The sequence below is a fragment of the Phodopus roborovskii genome, unplaced genomic scaffold (assembly GCF_943737965.1).
Source record: "Phodopus roborovskii unplaced genomic scaffold, PHOROB, whole genome shotgun sequence".
NCBI classification, from domain to species: domain Eukaryota; kingdom Metazoa; phylum Chordata; class Mammalia; order Rodentia; family Cricetidae; genus Phodopus; species Phodopus roborovskii.
In genome coordinates this window covers 2,154,916-2,177,500 of record NW_026125391.1, presented here as the reverse complement: position 1 = coordinate 2,177,500, position 22,585 = coordinate 2,154,916, and the positions used below count along the sequence as shown (strand labels likewise).

Genomic DNA, 22,585 nt, shown 5'->3' with positions numbered 1-22,585 from the left:
ACACAAGCAAAGTATAGAGAACAAAACAGGTCAAGAAAAAAATTCTATGAAACATCTGGTAAAACACATATTATTTACATATACACATTGTCAACATAGTCGCATTCATTTGCATAATTATATATTAATAACAGAAAAACTTCACTTCTGCAAAGTACAGTACATCCTTCTTGAAAATGGGGTAAAGGAGGGGTTAAAACAATCTGACGTGTAACTGGGACACTCAACCCACTTTCTGAGGATTGGCAGCCCGCACTCCTTGCTCATATGTGATCCTCTGTGTTATTAAATACTGAGCAGCCTGTGTTGCAGCTGGTGTTCCAGTAATGGTTACCTTCCGATTCCTTGTGCCAGGTACGAACTCTCCTTTTTTGGAGATCTGTATCCTTGCACCAGTCAACTCTTGGTATTCCACTAAGGTTTTCCCTCCTTTGCCAAGTATTGCACCAACTAAGTTTTCTGGAACGGCTATTTCAACTACATCCTTCGATCCATCTGTGGATTTCTCTGTCCCTAGAATAGCACTGGCAGCTAGGGGAGAGGCAGCTCCAAAGTATCCATTGGTTGCAGCAGTAGCAGCAGCCAGGCTACCTAATGCAAATGTCCCCGCCGTTCCACCAGCCGTGCTGCCGCTGGCTGAGGCTTCACTGGCATAGGTGGCCAACAAATTGGCTGCTGCTGCTGCTGGGTTGGCACTGGCAGCTGCTGCAGCCAAAGCCCCCGTTGCTGCTGCTTGGCTGAGCCCTAAACCTAATGTGTTGAGATTATATCCATAGCTGGCTAATGTATTAAGTGCAGAGGTGATGGCCACCAGGTCATTGCCCGTGAAGCCAGATAAAACTGCTGGGAAGGCCGCAACGCCGGCAAGGTTAGCATGTCCTAAGAGCCCTGCGGCTGCTGCGGCAGTTGGTAACACTTCAGCAGTGTTTGCATAAGGAGATCCGGTCGGATTGGAATTTGCCACTGGACCTGTCACATTGGCATAACTGATATTGAGACAGCTGCCACTCTGTGGATCCTCTTGTATCTTCTGGATGATAAGTTCAACAGCTTTTCGGTTTTGTTCAGGTTCTCCACTCACAGTGACAACCCTCTCTTGCAAGTTGATCCCATCGGGTTTCTGGGAAAGCTGCACCCAAGCCCCTGACTGCTCCATTATAGCCTTCACAGTAGCACCTCCCTTCCCTATTATCAGACCTGCTGTGCTGTTGGGAACTATAATCTTTACCTGTAATTAAAAAAAATACGTATAAATAATACTTCTGTTTTGTGCACATACATCATATTACTTTGCTATCCTAGAAAAAGTACAATAATAAATAATTAGTGTAAACATAATTTATTAAGATGGAAATATCACAACCTTAAAGTGACTTTTATCATATTTTAATAAAACTACCTTGTACAATGAGAGTTTTCAAAGGAAAAAGCCATCTTCAAGTCAAAACTGTTAAACAAAAAGTTCCTTGAATCTCTGCATTTGCAATACAGTCTATGAGAAATCAGCACGTCAAAACAGAAGGACTTATAAATGTACATAAATGGTAATGTTTCATATAGCTCAAAACTTATGGCTATTGGTTCTTCATCCATGGCATCTTAAAGAAACTCTTTGCTCTGAGAAACATGAACAGGCAGTGCAGAATTATGAAAGCAAAGTTAACGAAGACAGCATTAGAAAATACCCATTTAAACCTTTCAAAACATTAATTTCATGTTCCTTAATACCTAGTTGTTTTGGGGTTACTCACTAATATCTTATTTGTTTTACTGCTATTCTTTGAGGTAAGAATCAGTAAAATTATTAATAGTATTTTATTTTTTCAATAGGATACATAGTCATTTGCCTTATAAAAATTGGCCACCAAATTAGTAAAAATTATCTAAAATGTTTCATAAGGGGATTTGAAAGTTGTATCACCTGGATGATGGTGTGATTTGCTGTTTTAGAAGACACAATTATATTTAGTTGTAGTTCTTGGTACCCTATCATGAAGTGCTGAGGAGAGAATACTGTAGTCACTGAGCATTTTCCAGTGTGATCATTTTCATAATTTATACTGAGTGTGCAGTTACAAGTTTCAGCACACCTAGACTTACTTCATGACAATAACATGGTGTACAAATATATGGGTGTGATATGTCCATAAGCCCTAAAACTCATAAGCTAGATATTGACCTTGACCTTGGACTTGTTGACATCCACATATCTATCTATGCCCCCTCCCTGGGCACTTCAAACTAGACTGAAGTCACTGACAGGGCACTGAAGTAACTGTTTGTCCTCTGTGTGGGGCAGCTTAGAAAGAGGCTAAAGCACTCTAAAAGCTGAGTGCAAGTTTAGTTTTTGTAGCTGAGATTTTCTGAACTTCATTAGCTAATTTTTAGTAAGTATCTCCAATGCTACCATTATGACACAGATCTGATAGGGATATTTTAAAGGCAGTCTGTGAGGTCTGGTCATTCTGCTCTTGTGGTAACAGGCAGTGAACTTATAAATCTATGTTCCAGACTGGACACATATGAGTGTATTTATACATCTTACACATGCTTTGGATTTACTTTGTACATATAAAATATTGTCTCACTCTATTTTATTAATTCTTTCATGAAAATAATTTGTATTTAATTATTGAAATCTAAAAAATCCAAATACAAAACCACTTCTTATGGATGACAAATATATTCAAAGTTGCCAACTAAGTCGAATTATTTTATGGATGATAGTAGAAGAATTTTTAACAGTTATTATTAGTCTTAGTAGACTTTTCCCCCTGAAAATTATTTATCTTAAAAAATTATAATTATAATGCTAACCCTAATTCTACCATATCCTGTTTGAAAGACGAATTAGAACAAACATTAAGTTTTATCACACATGAAAAACTTATTAAAATCCTTCCTAACTTCTCCTCATAAGAATCTGTACTGAACTACTGGGTCACCAAGTAGACTTCCCCAACTTGTCTTGGCAGCTTCATCATCTCTAGCATCTCCTCTCTTGGTATCACCATCTTTGAAGAAGTCATTGAAACCCTCACTTACTCCACATTTTTTGCTGTGAGTTTCTAAGTATATCCCATTCTTATTGTCCATCTGGCTTTGCCTTTGATCTCCCCTGTCTTCCTGCTGACTGTTTTTTCTCCTTCTTTACACTGACTTCCGTCAATGTGTGTGCTTTCACTTGCTGTAGTCTAATGTTACCACACAAGCAGTTTAACTGTACCCATAAAAATATTCAAACCTCACACCCTATAGTGTCATTGTTCCTACAGTCCTCATTATGTTATTTCTTCTAATCAGATGTTAACACAAAAAGACATCTTCCTGCAGGTCTTCATTTTATCTGACTTTACTGTTCCTATTTGTACCTCATTTAAGTTTCACATGGGTAACCATCAGAGAAAAAAAAACAAAGGATACATTTGTACAAGAATACTATTTAAAATATGGCTTGCCACACAGAGAGATATTTATGTGTATGTACAAAAAAACCTCTAACATTGGATTCATTATTTCTTAATTGAAAAAAGATGGATTTATTTTATGTGTGTATTTTGCTTGCATGTCTGTAATTGTACCATGCACATTGTGGTGAGGGCATCATATCTCCTGGAGCTGGAATTCCAATTTTAAGACTTCTTGGAGGTGCTGGGAACTGAGCCCATGAGCTTTGCAAAAACAGTATGCATTCTTAACTGTATATTTCTAGTCTCTGACTTTGGTATCTTAAATTAGAAGTAATTTTTTTTATCATACTCAAATTCTAAAATTTCCATTTACACCATGCATATGCTGAAGTATTCATAAGTTAAGTACAGTGATGTTTGAATCTTCTCAAAACATTTCTGAAGCCAACACTAACAGTTTTTCGTCACTTATACATCCAATACTGTCACATTGGCAATTAAATATATAACTTATACCTTATTCCTACATGTTCATTTATTAAAGTCTTATTTTCCACCATATTTTATAGTTTCCTAGTTTCTAAAGCTAGGGGCTAGCCTAGTTTAGCCATGGAAATGTAGTCAGATTAATTTCAGAGGTCTAGGACTAAGTGCTATTTGATTAAATGGTGAGAGGGACCAGTTAATACTGACTAGAAGAGGAATTGTACTGTGAATGCCGCTCCTTTTTGTTTCAAGCTTTGCATTTTAAACTCAAACTATACCTGATACATATGAGTAGGTATCTCTACAAGTACTATGGGTGTTGTACCTTATTTTTTTTCTTTCCCACACTTAATTTTCTCTACTGTCTATAAGCTAAGATAGTGAGGTGGACAGTGAACCCCTTTTGTGTGGCTCTGGGAGGAGACAGAAATGAACAAGTTTCCACAAAATTTCTAAAAGCAAAGCAAAGAAAGGTTACTGTACTTCTCATTTAACTTTGCTTTGCTTTTTAAGCATTCTTTAAAGTCACACTGCATCACTGATTGTGAGGTGCAGGTGGAAAGAGGAGAAGGAAACAGGGCAAGCTTTCTATCTTGAAACTACTACTGTTACTCCGAGATGACAAGAACTGTAGACAGTTATACCAAAAGGAAAGCCATTAGAGTCAACTACAGGGAACCAGAGAAGTTGTAAAATGATACAATATGGCAGAGAAATCTATTTTAAAAGTAAGAATAATTTAGGATAGTCCTGCTGCTTTAAAATAATCTAATTTTACTAAAGTTATGTTTATAGAAAAAGGGCTATTTACAATATTCACAGGTTAAATAAAAATGCCTATTATTATTATTAACAGAGTCTCTCCACATCCATTTTGGCACACATGCACTAAAACAATTTTTAGTTCTGGTTAGTAAAAATTTTTATCTGAAAAATTCAATTTTTGATGTGAAAATAGGGCCCTCAATTTATTCTCTAAATTCAACTTAAAAAGTGAAAATGTGCAAGTGGGTGGTGGCTCATGTTTTTAATCTTAGCCCTCAGGAGGCTGAGGCAGGCAGATCTCTATGAGTTCAAGGCCAGCCTCGTCTAAGGAAAGTGTTCCATGAAAGCCAGGGCATCACAGAGAAACCCTGTCTCAATAAAACAAAACAACAACAACAAAAAAGTGAAACATGAAAATATCCATGAACAAAGTCAAAGAGTATGTTCAGTGATGCAGATGATGGGGAGAAAGGATGAGACATGGGGCTAGAAAGACCTATTCTTGAAATTTAGACACTGAAGTGAAAATGTCAAGCAGATGAATGGTTATGGCTCTGGAAATTAGAAAAAGTTTGTGTGTTAAAAGGACAGAATACTTTGCGTTGCAGAAATACACAGTGTCATCAACTAGGAAAAAATGCAAAGACTAATTAAATAATGATCAATAAAACATTAAGAGGAAAAAGATATGACTTAAAATCACCCAATGTATTGGGTCAGTAAATTAACCACTGTGAGGCCACATTCTGAACGTGTGTGTGTGTGTGTGTGTGTGTGTGTGTGTGTGTGTATGTGTGTGTACATACACACCAACACTTACAATAATATTGGAGATGCTGGCAAAGAAGGAAGCAGGGGAAAAAAAAGCATCTACTTAAACCAGTTTCACAATTTTTGGAAATAACAGTGCAAAACAATCTTAAAAAGCATGAATATAATTTGCATGTAAAGATCTCCAGGAAAAAATATCTAATCATATCTAATCAAGTCTACTAATGCAACGTCAGACAGAAAAAAAAACACCTTTCAAATAATATACCTTTGTACCTTAAATCATATTAATTAGAAAATCTTTTCAATCTTAAACTAATACCTATGCTAAAACTTTTGCAGGTTATCAAACTTTTCAAACATATATGTTACCTTAATCCCCAGGAGCTATTACTTTAGAAACTCCACACATAGCTTTGAAATGAAGCTGGGCTCATTAACTTTTGATATAACTATGAAAGATAAAAATTATATGTATTATATAATAATTCATTTGATATAATTTTCAAATATGAAAAAGTGGCCATTCCCTTACAGAAAATGAGCAGCCTTCGGGGACAGAGCTCTCTGCCCAGGGATCATATATGACATTCACTAGCACATTCTGAGACATATCATTTTTGCACTCAGAGGCACATATGATATCAAATCTTTCCCTTCAAAGACTTCTAATTTCTATTAACACATCATATGTATCAACATCAATGTATCATATGCATCAATGTCAATATTCAATATCTGAATTTTCGTTTCATTATTATTTATAGCTAACTTTTAGGAAGAAAGTCATCATAATAAAAGCCAGTAATTTTCATATTTATGTCATCACATTAATGCATTAAAACACAAAACATGGCAGGTATTTTGTGACTATTAAGAAGAGGGGCATGTTTCTTAGGAATGCCGTTTTCTCTAGTTCACAGACAAAAGCTATTGTAGATTGGTTTACATGGATCTTTTTCATTACTTTCATAGATTCCCTATGTAATGACACTGCAATACCAGAAATCCTTCAAGAAGTGAACTATAAAGATCAGGTCATTTCCTTCCTTTTGCTAATGTAAATAATTCTGCATAACACACTCATGTACCCATAAAGCTAAGCATCAGAATGGCCCTTAGGACTTGAAATCTGTAAGAGCTATGTTACAGTGATTCCTTTATCAACATGTGTCTGAACATTTGATTTTTAAACACACACATTGTTTCTGAGTCAGATACATGTTTGTGTATATATATATATATATATGTATATATATATATATATATATATTTACATACAATTCTATCTGTGAAAAAACAACTTTGTGACAGACACTGCTACCCATTCTGATGCTGGTGAAACTGAACATGCCTTTACTGGGCATTTCTATTCCTTTCTCTGTAAATTACCTTTCCTGAACTTAACTTGTTTTTCTATTGCATTATTTTTTTAATTTATTCATAGGAATTGAGAAATGCTTCATATATTAGAGATAATGCCACAGCTGAATAGAAGAAACCTGTGGCAAAGACTATATTCTTTAACGTTAACCTCTTTATTCAATAAATCAATTTCTTCTAGTTGGTTTGCACTATTAGAGACAATTCCTGGGCAAAGTTTCATTTGAAGGATCCTAAAAAAACTGTTCTATCTACTGCTAGAGATTCGACAAATACTTTTTCACAACTTACAATCTCCAGGTTGGTTTTATTTTATACACCAAAGAGTAAAATGGAGAAAATTCTTATTGTCATACAATGTAACATTGTAATGGAGTGATGGGGTGCACAGTATACAACAGCTGTATTAGTAAGAAAGTGACCAGTACTTCCAAGACAATAGAACAAAGAACAGCATGAAAAATGCACTCAAGAGTGTTGGGATGAGAGGGAGGCCAGACAGTGAACTAAACAGTCAGGCAAGTGGTCTCCTGAGTAGGTAGTTTGGAAAAATGTTGAAAGATTACAAATCTCTGAGATTAGAATTTCATATGCAGAAAAGAACAAAAACAAAAACAAGAGCACAACATTGAGGAAAGAATAGAAGAAGCAGTGTGATCCGAGGCTGGTCCTAACCAGTGCCATTGCAAATTTGGGTATGCTGTTTTTCACACTGTAAACTGGTTTCCAGCATTCAGATGTATGCAAGAGAATACAAACTTTAAAAGAAGAATGTTTAGGGTGGTTAACGTGGTTAAATAAGGATCAGGATAAACAAATAGGCCGAATAGATGTTTATTCAGGGAGAAATAACTTACAACCTAGACAGATGAACACCAGGAAATTCAACAAGATCCTCTCCTGTCCCTGTCACACCAGCAAGAGAGCTTTTCCTTGCTCTCCCTCCGACCACCCGCCCATGGCTCCACCCCAATGGGCGTGGTCAGTGCCACAGAAGGACTATCTCACTACAGGTGGTCTTTGGAACTGTTGTACTTAATATAGCAGTTAGTGACAACATTAAGCAGACAGCTGTAGGCAGTGTGGGTTTGCACTGTGACAGGTGAGTTCAAGGTACTTGGGACATGAAGCTTAAATTTTAGGAAACATTTTGGGAAATTGTAAATTTAAAACATGAACATGAAAATATGGTAAGGAGCTTATAGGAGCCTTCAAAAAGATTCTGTTAGTTCATTGTTGTGGATGATGCTACTGAGTACTAGAAGTGACATTAGTTTGTGGGGGAAAGCATTGATAATGAGAGAAGGAGAATCCGTGTTTTAAAATGGGAGATAGGAGTGGGAGGGGAGAAAAAAGGGGAAGGCTCAAAGTGAGCAAGTTCTCAATATGTTGCATGCATGTATGAGAGGGTTAAAATTTAAATTAAAAAATGACAGGAGAAATCACTGCATGCAGATTGGAATATTTCTATAGAGTGTCAAAAGTTGACAAACTGTACAATTAAAGATAGGATATCATTCAGTAATAGGGAAAAGGTATGCTTAATATGCAGGAGAGAAATACCTGTGGGAATAACTGAAAAGGCAAAAGGAATGGATATGAAGTGCTGACCCAGTAAGTTTGCCAACACCAGTTCAAGGAAGGTTTCTTTTGATGGCATCAATTTCAGTGAAGCACATGTAAGCTCATGGGATGGGAATGGAGAAGCAGCAAGGATGATGGTGAATGCCTGCACCTGTTATCTGTGCCCCTTATTCTGATAACGATGCATCACTGACTGACTTATAAAACCACTTATAAAATTATGAGGAGATGACAAGTAAAATGAGCTTCATCTTGGAACTGATAAATGCTACTGTTCCTGTTGATGCTTCTAAAGTTTAACCAACTCTCTTTGCTTTATATTTTCTTCAATTGAACATATATGAAAAAGCTTCAAACATTCATTTTAAAATGTGTAAAAAAATAAAGTGTAGCAGTGTTAGCTTTACCAATTCCTTCCCAATAGAGACTGTGACATTTTATTACCAAGCAAAAGCAACTGCATGCTCTCTAGATGCTGATTATGGAACTAAGCTAAAGGCAGGGAATTTGAAATACCTTAGACTTCAGAAACAGACAACACTAGCATTAGATTGTTGTTAATTCAAGCATTTAAAAAAAGCTATTTACGGAGTAATTGACTTTTAAGGTCTAATATTTTTCACATTGCCTCTAAGTGAACACACTCAGACAGTGTGTTCCACCACTATGGAAAGAGCAGGGATTTTCATAGTCAGCCCTAAGAAACCATAGCATTTGAGTTTCACATGGGATTCCTCGGCAGGTAAATGGCTAGACAAGGTCCCAACATAGACAGTTTGGTCTAGTGTTCCCTTTTCTTTATCACTTTATAAGACTTCTCACACAGTGGGTCTTCAGTATTCAAGGGGAATTACTGTTGAACTACTATTGAACAATAGTGTGTTAGAATGTGACTCAAGGAAACATGTTAAGGAGGCTGAAGAGTAATATAGATAAAATTTAAGTGCTGCACACGATGATCTTCAGAATAAAAAATTTTGGAATGATAGCTCTGCAGAGAAAGCATATTCTCTGAATTACTGCCATGGTTTTCATCTGTAGATTTTCTGCATATTCACAATTCATTAGGTCTTTTCTACACATCAGTAAGTAACACAAACTATTAATCTTACATGAGAACCTAACCAAAATTCATTCAGTTAAAATTGATTAGAAAATAATACAGATGTTAGTTATTTGACTGTAATCTGTTTTGCTTGTAGCACTTTTCTCAGCAGATTTCTTCCCTCTGCTTTTATAGCAGGGTTATCATATGAGTTATAATGCATACAGTGATTTTTAATCTAAAATGGAAATCCCTGATTTTCTCTATTTCTATTGGATATAAGAATAAAAAAAATTTGATACTAGCTGGTAAATATAAATTAAGTTTAAATTGGTTATATATCTCTATCTCTATATATAATATTTTACCTCTATAAAGTCTAACATTATTAAATTGAATCATATTTTCATAACCAGATTATATTTATAGACGTAAATTAGGAAATTTATTAGGACAATTCACAAGATAGTTCTAGGTTTTATACATTTAAAGTGTGAGTGAATAAATATGGCATTCTTTTGCTACAGCCATCGGGAGAAAACCTACCATAAAGGACTACAGGGGAGCATTACAAATCATTAAAAATGAAATCATATTGGGAAGCTACAACTATTTCAATAAATTAAGGATTTTGCTGTTCTTCTTTTAACACTTGATTCATGTGATCCAGGAGGTATGCTTCTTTGTACACAAACAGAAAAGAAACAAACAAACAAAAAGAAAACAGTATGAATAATGGAATGTTTCAGCACAGTGGACACAATATTAAATCAAAGTGCCTATTTTTCAAATCATTACAATAGCAGATTTTGCAGAAGCGAGTGTGATAATATATCTAGAGGGCACAATATAGCATTAATGAGAAAGTAGATATAGTTTATTTTTAAAAAAAATTCTAGAAAATTCCACATTCATATAAGTAAACTACAAATCTAAATTTCAGAGACAAAATTAGTAGATTGGCTTTCTATTCATCATCTTACTTTGAGGAAAATCATTGGTCTTGTTTATGTTGTACTCATCCATCCAGGTTTTGTTGATAAATCAAACACTATTGGAGCACAGGAGACATTTAAAACAACAGGTAGTCATTTCCTTGGTGAGTTTCTTTGCCACAGAATTAAAGCATTGGGGAACAAGAGCAAGAAGAGAGCCCCGAGGCTCTCACCCTCACACCACGTTGTTCAGAGGAAAGTGATGGACATATCATTCTGATGTACCCTAACTGTTCCAGGGCAAAAATGAGAGCATTATGATGTTCTCCCATTTAAAGGAAGTTTCATTTCATAAAAAGAAAACTAAACTCCTACTGTAGACCAGCATCCTAAGATTGCTTAGATTTACTTAAGTCATTTTACTTTCCCTCAGGTTGCAAAATTACTAGGATCAGTCAATGAGTTAAATTATGCTGATGGCTTTAAATTAAAAATATGAAAATGCCACATACAACATATGTAGCAATACCTTGTTTGCCAGCTAATAAAAAATATTTTAAAGAAGTAAGCTGTTAATATTTAAATAATCTCATGAAGCCTTATTTTACTAAAAATGAAAAGTGGAGATATAAAGAATGTACTTCCCATCTAAATAAAACTTAACTCATATAAAATGAAAATGTGTTTAAACCTTTGAATAATTATTTTACTCAACAAATACATTTTTGAAGGCTGGTTTGTAAATATTTAGTTTCACAGTAGCTGTCAAGTCAAACTAATAAGATACAAGTCTCACTGCCAAGTTTGACACTTGTGCAATGAAAGTGATTAAAAGTTTTTGATGAATAAAATATACTGTGTCCACACTTATTAAACAATGCTAAAATTACAACTTTCAAGCTAGAAATGCTCATTGCTGATAGTTTTTATACAGTAAAGCTGGTCACAAAAAGTAAAATTATATTCACCCTTAAAGATAAATCTTTGCTCAATTTCCATACATTTTATAACGTATGTGGACATGCTTAAATTATTATGAAAACTCTGAGGAAGATACACTGAAAGAAATGAAGGGACCAACTCTATCGTAAACCCTCAGGGCTTTGTGAAGTGATTACAGTTTTAAGGAATAGCTTCAAAATTAAAATTAAGCCTACTACTTGAATTGTTAATGAAGTTAAAATGCATGTAAAATTAAAAAATGATTGATATTTCTTTGTTAGATTCTTTGGAATCTGGTCATGGTGCATATATGTGAATGAACGAATAAATCCTTGACCCACCATTATCCTTTTCTCCAGCTGGCAGGCAATCGCTGTGAAAGTATGGTGTAGATGAGAGGATGATACTGTACCTGGTTAGCTCTGGAGGTGGTCATGGGGTCAGATGGAGAGGACTTGGTGGTAGTTGGGGAAGATGGCAATGTCTGGGAACAAAGCAGTTCAGGAGCAAATCAACCTTTATGAGCCTTAAGCTGATCATTAAACAAAATAAAAAGAAATAAAATGTAATATAACGAGAACAAAATCCTATGAACAAAGTTTTCTCCTATTCATTCAAATTTAATGGAACTTAAGACCAACTGAATAACTCATACATGTAGGTATGCATGCATAAGCATGTAAAAATAAATTCATGACTTGAAATCATGATGGTGACTGGTAGAAACTCACATGAGTGCTAAACGCATCCTGCCCATATGTATGAATAGCAGTCCCATTTCTTTCCCTCTAATTTGCTTGGGGAAAAAGAGATGTCAAAGAAAATTCAAGAAGTTAGATGAATAAAATTGGAAGAGTCACTTTCCTATCAATGAATACAGTTGGAGATTTGAAGAAGTGGTGAAATGAAGTTTACTTTGGCATAAAAGTATCCACCTACTTAATATGTTGAACATCACCAACAAGCTGATTCCACATGAATTTAGGGATCCATATACAAAAGCAATTTAATTTGCAGTTCTGAGTTCTTAATATCACATTATCTTCTAAAATATTAATTTTAATAAACTTAGAGCCATCTGAAAATGTAAACATTAACCTCATATTAATAAACATGTAACTGACAGCATTCTAAAAACTACCATTTTTTACCAATTATGCGAAATGGTACATTAAAAATAGAAAAAATATATTTTAATATTGTCATCTTATGTTCAAAATAATCAAAAGATACTATGAACTGAATTTTCTGTCCATTTATAATCACAAACATAAGCTACAGAGATGTGTCACAGAAGGCCATACCTATTCACTGAGTCATTCACCTGGATTCTTCTGAAGCCTGTTACATCTAATAAGGCAGCCTTAAAGTTAAAGGGATTTAGAGCTTTGTTTAAGTGTCATGTTGCACTTAACCACATATCATGGCTAGGCAGGGACTTCTAAAGGAAGTATTTCTTAAAAGGCAAATGGGATAGTTTTCTATAACCTCAACAAAGATATATAATGCGTATTATGAATTACCTTGTTACATATCCATCAAAACTACTGAGATAGGAACAAAGGCCTAACCCTTGAAGGTTTGAAAGTTTGAGGAAAAGTAAGTAAACTTGTTTGTGGTCATATATCTGTATTGAAGGTGTCAGAACTTACAATTTAGATAAAGCAATTAAGAATAAAACTGATGGTAATTTTGAAGCCTCTGTGTCAACTTACTGTCTTCCACTAACAGAACAAAACTACTTGCAGCATTAGACTACATTTCATGAAGTCTTTCCCTTAAAATATTTTCTTTCTTAAAACCTAAAACAATTGGAGAAGTAGTTGACCTAATGTGTTGTCAAGCCAAGGATGTCTTTCAAATCACACCAACAGGAAATGGTACTAAGTCAGGGGTAGAGCCTCCTGAAGGCTTTCAAAGTTTCAAATCTTTTATTTTCTATTTAGCACTTTGTAATTCTTGTCAATTTTATAGAGCAATAATAGTTCCCATCATTAAAGGTCACTTTAAAATGCATTTTTTTTTCTGTGCAATGATAAACTGATGCACTGTATGAATTCAATATTAAAGTTTCATTTTCGTAACTTAGCTTAATGACATGGACTTATGGGAGGAATTACACACATTTAAACATTGTTCTTCACTAAGTCCAACACTCAGTCCAACTTTACAACCAAATAGGTGCCAAATCTAGGGTTCCTGTCTCCCAGTATAGGTTATGTCATACCAAACTCAGATGAACATGTCCACGCTCATCAGAATAAAATCAATTGAAGTACTGTATAATATCATCTTGTTCCAGATCCAAATTCTCAATAGTGCAAAGAGATAGATGTAAAAAGTAGTAACATGATGTGGCTCAGAACTTGTAATAACTTAAATTTAAATGATCTGTCAAAATCTTATTGCTATTCCTTATGATGTTCATATATTCCAAATATCTATTAATAATTGATGCAACTCATATTCATCAAAATTGTCCTTACTAATTTGGTTTCTATCCCTTCTATGAAGAAAATAAATAATTTAAACATCTGAATTATATTAATGTGCTTCCAATAACTTAAATTTTGATCATTAAGCTTGATGATTAGATAACAAGGTATATTTTAATATTTCACACAGGTGAGAATTACTCAAGTGTGTACTTTAGAGAATGAGCTGATTGCAACGTCATGAAATGTATTTTCTAGGGTGAGACATCTACATAATAATAGCAGAAGCTTTCCTAGCTACTATTCATACAGGTCTTTTGATGCATAAATGCATCCTCACTTTATAATTAGCAACACTAATTATAACCTAAGTAGTTTTCATTGTAGTTGCTTTTTCAAATTCTAGGAGTAAAATTGGTCCAATAAAGAGATGAATATGAATGTATTAAAACAATGACATTAATTTAAAGCTTCCTATTAATTATGCCAATGGAATAGTTAAGAAAATTTTTCTTAAGTCCACAGCTATGGATGATAAATCCATGTCAAGTGTTTTTAAATAAAATATAAATGCTTGGTGATTTTTCTTTACAATTCTATAAGTAAAATACTTATATCAAATTTCTATGCAGTCATTGACATTAGCAATTATGAAATGCTACTCAATGAAATACATCATGAATATGTAATTAAATATCCATGAAAACTCAATGTGTGGATAAATTTGTATAAAAATCTATAAAGCACATATTTTTCTGATCTATTTTTTCCATTCTAAGTAGTGATCATGAAGGAACAGTAGCTTTGAGTTCTACGAAATAAATAACTAAATTATGTTATAGACAGGGTCTCATTATATAGGCTTGGCTAGACTAGAATCTGTTATGTAGACCAAGCTAGTCTTGAATTCAAAGAGATCTGTGTGCTTCAGCTAAAATACTAGACTTTTTGAAATATAAAGTCATTTTTAAAATATCAAGATTTTGTTTGTTTGTTTTTTGTTTTTGTTTTTTTGAGACAGTGTTTCTCTGTATTGCTTTGGAGCCTGTCCTGGAACTTGCTCTGGAGACCAGGCTGTCTTTGAACTCACAGAGATCTGTCTGCCTCTGACTCCTGAGTGCTGGGATTAAAGGCATGCGTCACTAATACCTAGCAAATATCAAGATTTTTCTAATACTAGCTATGTAATAAAATGTTGATATAACTAAGCTTTGAGAAATTAAGAGCTAAAATGTTTTAGCAAATTATGTGAATTTATGTTAAAATGTGGGTTTTGCTGGGCCAGAGACTATTACTATAAACAAACTCTAGAATAAATGTAGCCTTTCTTCAAAGAATTCTGTAATAATCAGTTATTAATGACATCTAATATTTACAAGTAAAGCAGGAAAAGCAACCAGCAGCAGGTCTCAGCTGTTCTCTTATGCTCATCTGCCAACCAGCTATTAACATTATTTCACAAATCACCTCCCCAAACTTTGTAGTGTTTTATTAAATAATCACTGTATACTAGTCATTAAGAACAAAATATTTAAGTAGCAATGACCCATTAGCTTGATTGTTGATGAAAACCTTGTCTGTCTTACAACACTAACATGAGTCTACTTGTCCACTCATATTTATTTTACTACCAATAATAATGTCTGGATAAGTCTTCAAAATATAGTTTATTTTATGCACAAGAAGAACAAAAGGAAGAAATGTCTTCAATTTTTAATAATCTTTAAGATGAATTAAAGGAGTTCTTTCAAAAGATGAGAAATGATCTCGTTTATAAGATCCTTCTGCCAAACACACAAGGTTTTGCTTATTTGTTACTACCCTACTTTACATTAATTTTCTCTAAACATTCGCACAGATAGTCCAAATAAGCCAGTCCAGTTACTATTCAAAGGCTGTGACTGCCTTCCCTCAACCCTCTAAAATGAACTCTTTTCTCCATCTTCCTTGCCTGACTAGACTCTTCTAAGGTCTATGGTACACTGTTTATACTGCACCTTTGGTATATAAATAAGCTTCCATGTTTTCAAAGGCTAAGAAACATCACAAGACAAATTTGTATGAAGTGCAAGGGCTATAATTTCAAATGTTTTACAATTAAAGAACTTTAATAAATCTATGTTTGAATAGATGGTGCTCAAAAATTGATGTTATTTCTACAAACATATCACAAAAGTGAAATGGTGGGCATACTTTAAAAATGTTGGTATTTTTAAATGTAAGAAAAATGTTTTAGTACCCTACCTTCTTTTTCCTCTTACAGCTTGGCTTTTAAAAAGGGTCCAGATTAAGAACTGACTCGCCTACATCAATTACATGAAGTTGGATCTCATGCACTGAAGCAGAGTTCATAACTGTCCGGCAGGGGGAACTTTTTAGGTGAGCATGCAGGACATGAGAAACTACACTTGTATGGTGCCACCACCCAAGAAGGATAGGTACATTTGGATAGAGTATTATGGTTTATTAAATAAATGTAACTGGTAAACTGTACCTTAGAACACAAAGCAGGATATGATTTATCAGAAAACCACAACAGATAATGGGAAGTGAGCATTTTTAAAATCTGACTTTCTGATAACTACATTTGACTTCTGATTTTAAGTGCAAATTATACCATAATATTTAAAATAACAAAAGTTTAAAATTGTCAACCCAAAACAACCAACTAGGATAATAAATGGAAACACTAAGCAAAATTCATAATTTCAGTTTTCACTTGGCTCCAGCATTTTCTTAACTCTAATTTTATTCTTCAAATAACCTTCCAAAGAGGAATATTTGTAATTAATCCTTGAAAAGAAATTATTTTGGAGACTGAATACTACAGCAAAAGCAAATGTTATATCACTTATTTTGAGCAAGGTTCTTAGAAATATATCTTCAGATTCTGTGGAGTAAAATTTAAACTTCTAAGCATCAAGAAAGTTGCTTTTATCTGTTTTATGACAAAATATTTTTTTTTACAAATACTTATGTTATAGTGTGAAAGTGGCATCATTTCTTGAGATATAAAATCATAGCCACTGAAATTTATATACTTGACTACTACTTCAATCTTTGTTTGGTAAGAAACAGTAAATTGTCAAACTAGATGCCTAAAAAGTTAAAGAACTGCAATGTAGAGCATAGGAAGATGCATCTCTGTAGGTCAGAAACTCATTTCTCCTACAGATTTTAATAACTTGGCATAGTTTCTACATTTTACAGATAATGTTTGTTAAATATGCTGCCTCAGCATACTCAGTGCTTATCACTTGCAGCTTTGTAATGATTCACTGTTATTCATGTTGCTGATTACATGAAAATATAGTTTAACAGTAATTTTTAATTCTATGAGTATCAAGACATATAAATGAATATAAACATAAAACTACATATATCAATATTAGCATTAAACCTTATTTTAAATGTAATCAGCATTTGAACAATGCAAACAAAAATCAACCAAATGCTTTAAAATTCTGGTGGCAGTCAGTCATCAGCCTACACTGGTCCTCCTGAATACATGACAGCCTATCAATCTCATACAGTCTTAGGTGGAACTTCAATAATGATTCACATTACTATTTGATGACACTCGGTATTTGTTGCTACACAAATATCAAAAGAAATCTCACATTACTGTTCTAGATTAGAGTTTTATACTGTTCAAGTATAATTTCATGTCTATTTAAAAAAGAAACATCAAAATGGCCACCTAAATATCTGAATGTCTTCATAGAAGTCACAGAAGAAAAGGGAGCATGCTGTAAGAGGTTGGACTAAGTCAAAAAGTAAAGAGACCAGATACTTCAGTGCTCATTCAGGACATTTCTAGCCCCATATGATCTCACCCTGGATGTCTACCATCTAGACATCTTGTTTTCCAAGCTGATGAAGTCTCCATATCACTATCAAGTCAACAGTATTTGTACTATTTTATATTTACCTAGCATGGATGAAATAAGCACTTCACACTACTAAATGATTATGAATAAAAAAATAGCTTCTAGTGTATATAGCTTTAAAGTATGTAAATTTTGCCACATGTACATAGAGATACACTTCCTCACAACTCTGGAATAACAACTATCCAACATTGATGGAGAATCTCGTGTGAGTGATCTTTATATGGTATAAGAGCTACTATCTCATGGTTTACAAAAGGAAGTGTTATTTAAACAAACTTTTAATAAATAATTGAATATTAGTCTATAATTTGAGCATATACTAATTATAAATTTTAAAATTAATATATAATTAGTATTATATTTATCTATATATTAATAAAATTATAGGTTCATTGCACTGGTTAATATATTTTCAATTCAGAAACATGAAATTAATAGAACTTTGAACCTCATTGCAAATTTATTACAATGAAAATAAATTTTCTGTTAATTTATAAATAATAATACATTTGTTCTAAAATCACAATCTGTTGATAATAAAATTATGTCACAAATTAAGTGGCTAAATAAAAGGGCAAAAGTAGACAATAATATGAACATAAATTTCAAATATGTATCCCTAAAATGTTTATGATAAAAGAATCCCCCTTATTTAACATTTCCCTATGTCATCTCAAGCATTACTCAATCTTAATAATTCACATTTTTTTTTTGTCATGAAAAATTTTCTTTACAGAAAATTCCATACATCAAAATTTGACATTGGGCCTTTATGACACATATATAATTACTACACATGAGATACATAATTTAATAGCTGATTGATAACAAAGAACTTAATACTAGCTGTACAAATTGACTTATACATATGTGTTAATAAAATGTTAAACAAGACAATTTAATAAAACAGGAGTCTTTATGCAATATCTACACTGAGAACTACAAATGACACTAAAGTTGGGCATTGGAAATGTTGAAGTTATAAATTTCATTTCCAATTTTTATATTTAAAAGTGTTATATTTAAAACAAAATAGAGTTCAATATGTTAATTAAATCCCTGCATCCATATTTGCAAAAAGCAACCAAAAAGAGTAACACTAGTGCCCCTTTTTATATCACTAATAAATGTATATATAATTCAATTAGTCAATAGTTTGATTTGCCACTCAAAGGCTCTGAAATTCTTCAAAAGCTAAATGACAGCTTTAGATAAGTTTAAGCCTTCTTCTGCTACAACTAGATTGCTTCCTCTGAAAGGAACTAATAATTGCATTGTGGGTATTCCTCTCTCATTTCACAATGGAACACTCACTTGTTTGATGCGATCAGGGTTAACGGTGGTCTGAGGTTGTAGGATGCTGACCGGTTCTGTCTTGGCCACATTTTGGGGCATTTCTCGAATTTTTTCTGCAATGAATCCATGAACTGCATTCAGTGCTTCAACTGTCCCCTGGATCAAGCACACCCTTTCAGTAGTACCTGCAGATGGAAGACTCGTTTTCAGAAAACATCCCTTTTCATTCCACATTGAGAAATTATGACGAAGGAAGACAGCAAACATTAATAAAATGCTGCAATGGGTACAGCTCTGAACTCCTAACATTCACCTGAAATTAAAGTAATCAACGTTTTAGAGTTCATTCCTTTCTTGTATTCTCAGGCATTTGGTTCCAAAAGAACCAAAGATACAGAGACCAGAGTACCCAATCATTCATGGGATGTACATTCACGTAGCATTCATAAAAGGCCTTAGGGCTATAAGCTTTAACAGGTAGGAATTTATGAAAATATCATTTTTTAATTAATTCTTTTTATTTTACATATTGATCCAAGTTCCCTCTCCCTCCCTCGCTCCCTTCCTCCCTCCCTCCCTCTTACCATCTCTGACACCTCACATGCACCCTGACCACCCTCCCATCCCATCCCCCCACCCCAATTCCACATGTAGGGCATGCCGTCCAGGTGGGGGTCATGTAAATCTGTCTGAATTGACAGATTTGAATCAGGGACTAGGACTTCTCTCCTGTCTCTAGGTTAAGTTAGTATTCCTCCATGGGGGATGTGTCTACAAGGTCCTTTTGTGCACCAGAATACATCCTGGTTCCACTGTCTGAGGTCTCTTAGACTGCTCAGTCCTTCTAGCTGAGACCCATATTCAGGGGGTCTGAGACTGTCCCATGCTGGATTCCCAGCTAAAAGGTATTTTCATTAGCTGTTAGAAACACCCATATCTAATGAAAATACCTTTTAAGGAAATCATTTTTTTATGAGTAAATCAGTAAACATTTTTCGAAGAAAATAATGAATATCAATTTTATTGATGATGCTTTTAAAATATAATACAAAACATCAGGGACGTATAAATGGGACTTAGATGGACTTTGATACAGTATAGGAATCTTGTGGACATGCCTTAAGGTAATGACACCACATGGTTAGTTTTTCATACTCTTCTGAGGCTGACTACAGCAGGCTTGACTTCAAACCAATTACATAGCCATCTCTTCAGTGATGCAGACCAGCACATGACTTACAGATCAGAAACAATTTCTTTCTGAGCTTTTCAGCATGCACTACAGTACCACTGCTGCCAGTATTTCAAAACACATGCCACTGTGTACATACAAAATCATAAAACTGCAAAGATTAAAAAGAAGTCACAAAATTATGCTGCTTTAAGGACTGATGCAAAAGATGTTCATCACTTTTTTTGTCTTCTCTTTTTTTAGTTAGATTAGAAACAATCTTGTTGTGCATGTCAATCCCAGTTCCCCCTCCCTCTCCTCTTTTCCTACCCTCCACCTATCTCCCATTCCATCCCCTTTCTGCTCCCCAGGGAGGGTGATGTCTTCAAAGTTTGTCATATCGTTTGGAGCATGGCCTAGGCTCTCCCCCATGTGTCTAGGCTGAGGGAGCATCCCTCTATGTGGAATGGGCTCACAAAGTCCATTTGTATACTAGTGATAAATAATGATCCACTATCTGAGGCCCCATAGACTGCCCAGGCCTCCTAACACCCATGTTGAGGGGGTCTGGGTCAGTCCTGTGCTGATTTGTCAGTCTTTAGAGACAGACTTGGATCACAGGACTTAGAAATAAAACTATAATTACAGACATATATTTAAATTACATTTCCATATTTTTATCAATTAAAATTTGAATTTGTAAAAATCATCTTCCTTGGTTTCAAGGAAATTTCAAGACAGCAAGCATAGCTTATTTTTAAAGATGTATGGAGTATAATATGACCTGTGGATTTAGAATTTCCTGTTTCTATTAGTCAGCTTAAGTCATTCTTTGTCTATCTTGATGCACCTTTTGGTCTTGGTTAAATGATTAAGTATATACAGACACTCAGGGGACACTTTACAAGACTGTATTAATTGTCTAGTAAATGACTAGAAAGGATTCCCGATCAATGCAGCTAATGTAAAATGTTTCTTGGATTCTCAGACGACACACAATACAGATCAGATTACATCACTGCTTTCAGAGACACCACAGAGCGATCGGTGGATGCCAAAAAAGTCTAGCTTAAATGACGACTTCCAAAGAAAGAAGTCTGGCACTAGGTAACTAAACACTGTGTAATCCACATTATTCTTAAAATTTGATTTGACAGGTACATGTCTGAGCACAGCAACCAGTGTTCTCCAGACTGTGTAGACTAACTGAAAATAAATGGAAACACCTGATCCGTAAAGAAATATGTCTGTCTAAAAACAGCATTGCACAAAAGCAAGTATGAGGCATTCTGAGGGCAATTCATAGGGCCTCTGTGGTAGTGTATACACTGGGGAATGACAGAATTACTCCCTTTCCCTTAGGACCATGCACAACACAGGGAGACTTAGCTGACACTCTGTTATATTCCGCTCCTGAATTCTAATGGCTTTCCACTCAGGTAACACAAACCCATAATTTTTTAGGAGAGAGTTAAAAAAAAGGGGGGAGTGGGGGAGGGAATACTGTCAAGTATATGACCAAACTGTGTAACACAAATGAGCCTATAAATCATAAAAGTTGCCGCATTTTGTCATTTTAAAGGCTTTTAGACTCCATTAGTGTCTAAGCAGAACTGCCAGATATTTATCATTTTATTTGCTTAATGGCAGCATTTACTAGTCTCTGCAATAGACTGCCACAAAGCTGAGAATCAGTTGCAAGTAAATGCACATCCATGTACATAATGTAAAACACAGGTGTGCAGCACACTATTACTCCATCACACACTTCATGAAACGGGTGTGTGTATTCACTGCACAGTGACTGACTTGGTAAGAGCCACTGAACTCTTTCCTGCCCTTCCATACAGCTTCCCACTTCCGGTTCCCTGTCCAAACAGTCCTGTCTTCTATTACCATGTCACATATGTTAAGACAGAAATTACAAATCTGTATTGATAACAAGAAGGACTCTTGATAAAGAGCAAAAGTTATGTTGGAAATGGCTTAATGTTTTTATTTCAAAGGCAATATCAAATATTAAAAAAAACCCACATTTCTAAAAGAAAGAACAATTCTTAAGCTGGAATCCCTCTATATCCAATCCACTATGCTTTTTCTTTTGGATATTTGCAGTGGTTAAAATACATTAACATAACTGGAAGAAGACATTTCTGTAAATTTAATAAACTACAACGGGCAAAAAAATGACAAGTTGGGAAAACTGAATGAAAGGTTAAAGCAAAAATGTGCATGGAAACATCAGCACCTCCACTTAGTTTCAGGGTTCAATATCAGCATGATGAAACATCTAGAACCATGCACTGCTGTGATGCTGCACAAAAGAGAAATGCTTATCACCAAACAGCCGGAACTAAATGTAACAACACAGCCTTACATTATAGTTACAGATAGTACTGAAAACTGAGAAACAGACTATATATACCAAAAGGAAGAAAAATTCGATCAATGATGTAAAGTATATTTATT

At 34.4% G+C, this 22,585-nt stretch overlaps 1 protein-coding gene across 5 annotated transcripts in view; it reads right to left on the bottom strand.

Annotated features, from left to right (window-relative positions):
• Nova1 (NOVA alternative splicing regulator 1) overlaps positions 1–22,585 on the bottom strand; it is a 122,513-nt gene that overhangs the window by 1,843 nt on the left and 98,085 nt on the right. For 3 of the 5 annotated variants that reach the window (XM_051175040.1, XM_051175049.1, XM_051175044.1), the window contains exons 3-5: positions 18,964–19,130; positions 11,734–11,805; positions 1–1,228 (exon numbers count right to left, since the gene is read on the bottom strand). The exon at positions 1–1,228 is cut by the window's left edge and continues 1,843 nt beyond it. In XM_051175040.1, the coding sequence (XP_051030997.1) occupies positions 224–1,228; positions 11,734–11,805; positions 18,964–19,130 (1,244 nt within the window). In that variant the 3' untranslated portion in view covers positions 1–223. The remainder of the gene's footprint in view (positions 1,229–11,733; positions 11,806–18,963; positions 19,131–22,585) is intronic. The other 2 variants (XM_051175045.1, XM_051175053.1) reach the window with 1 other exon arrangement.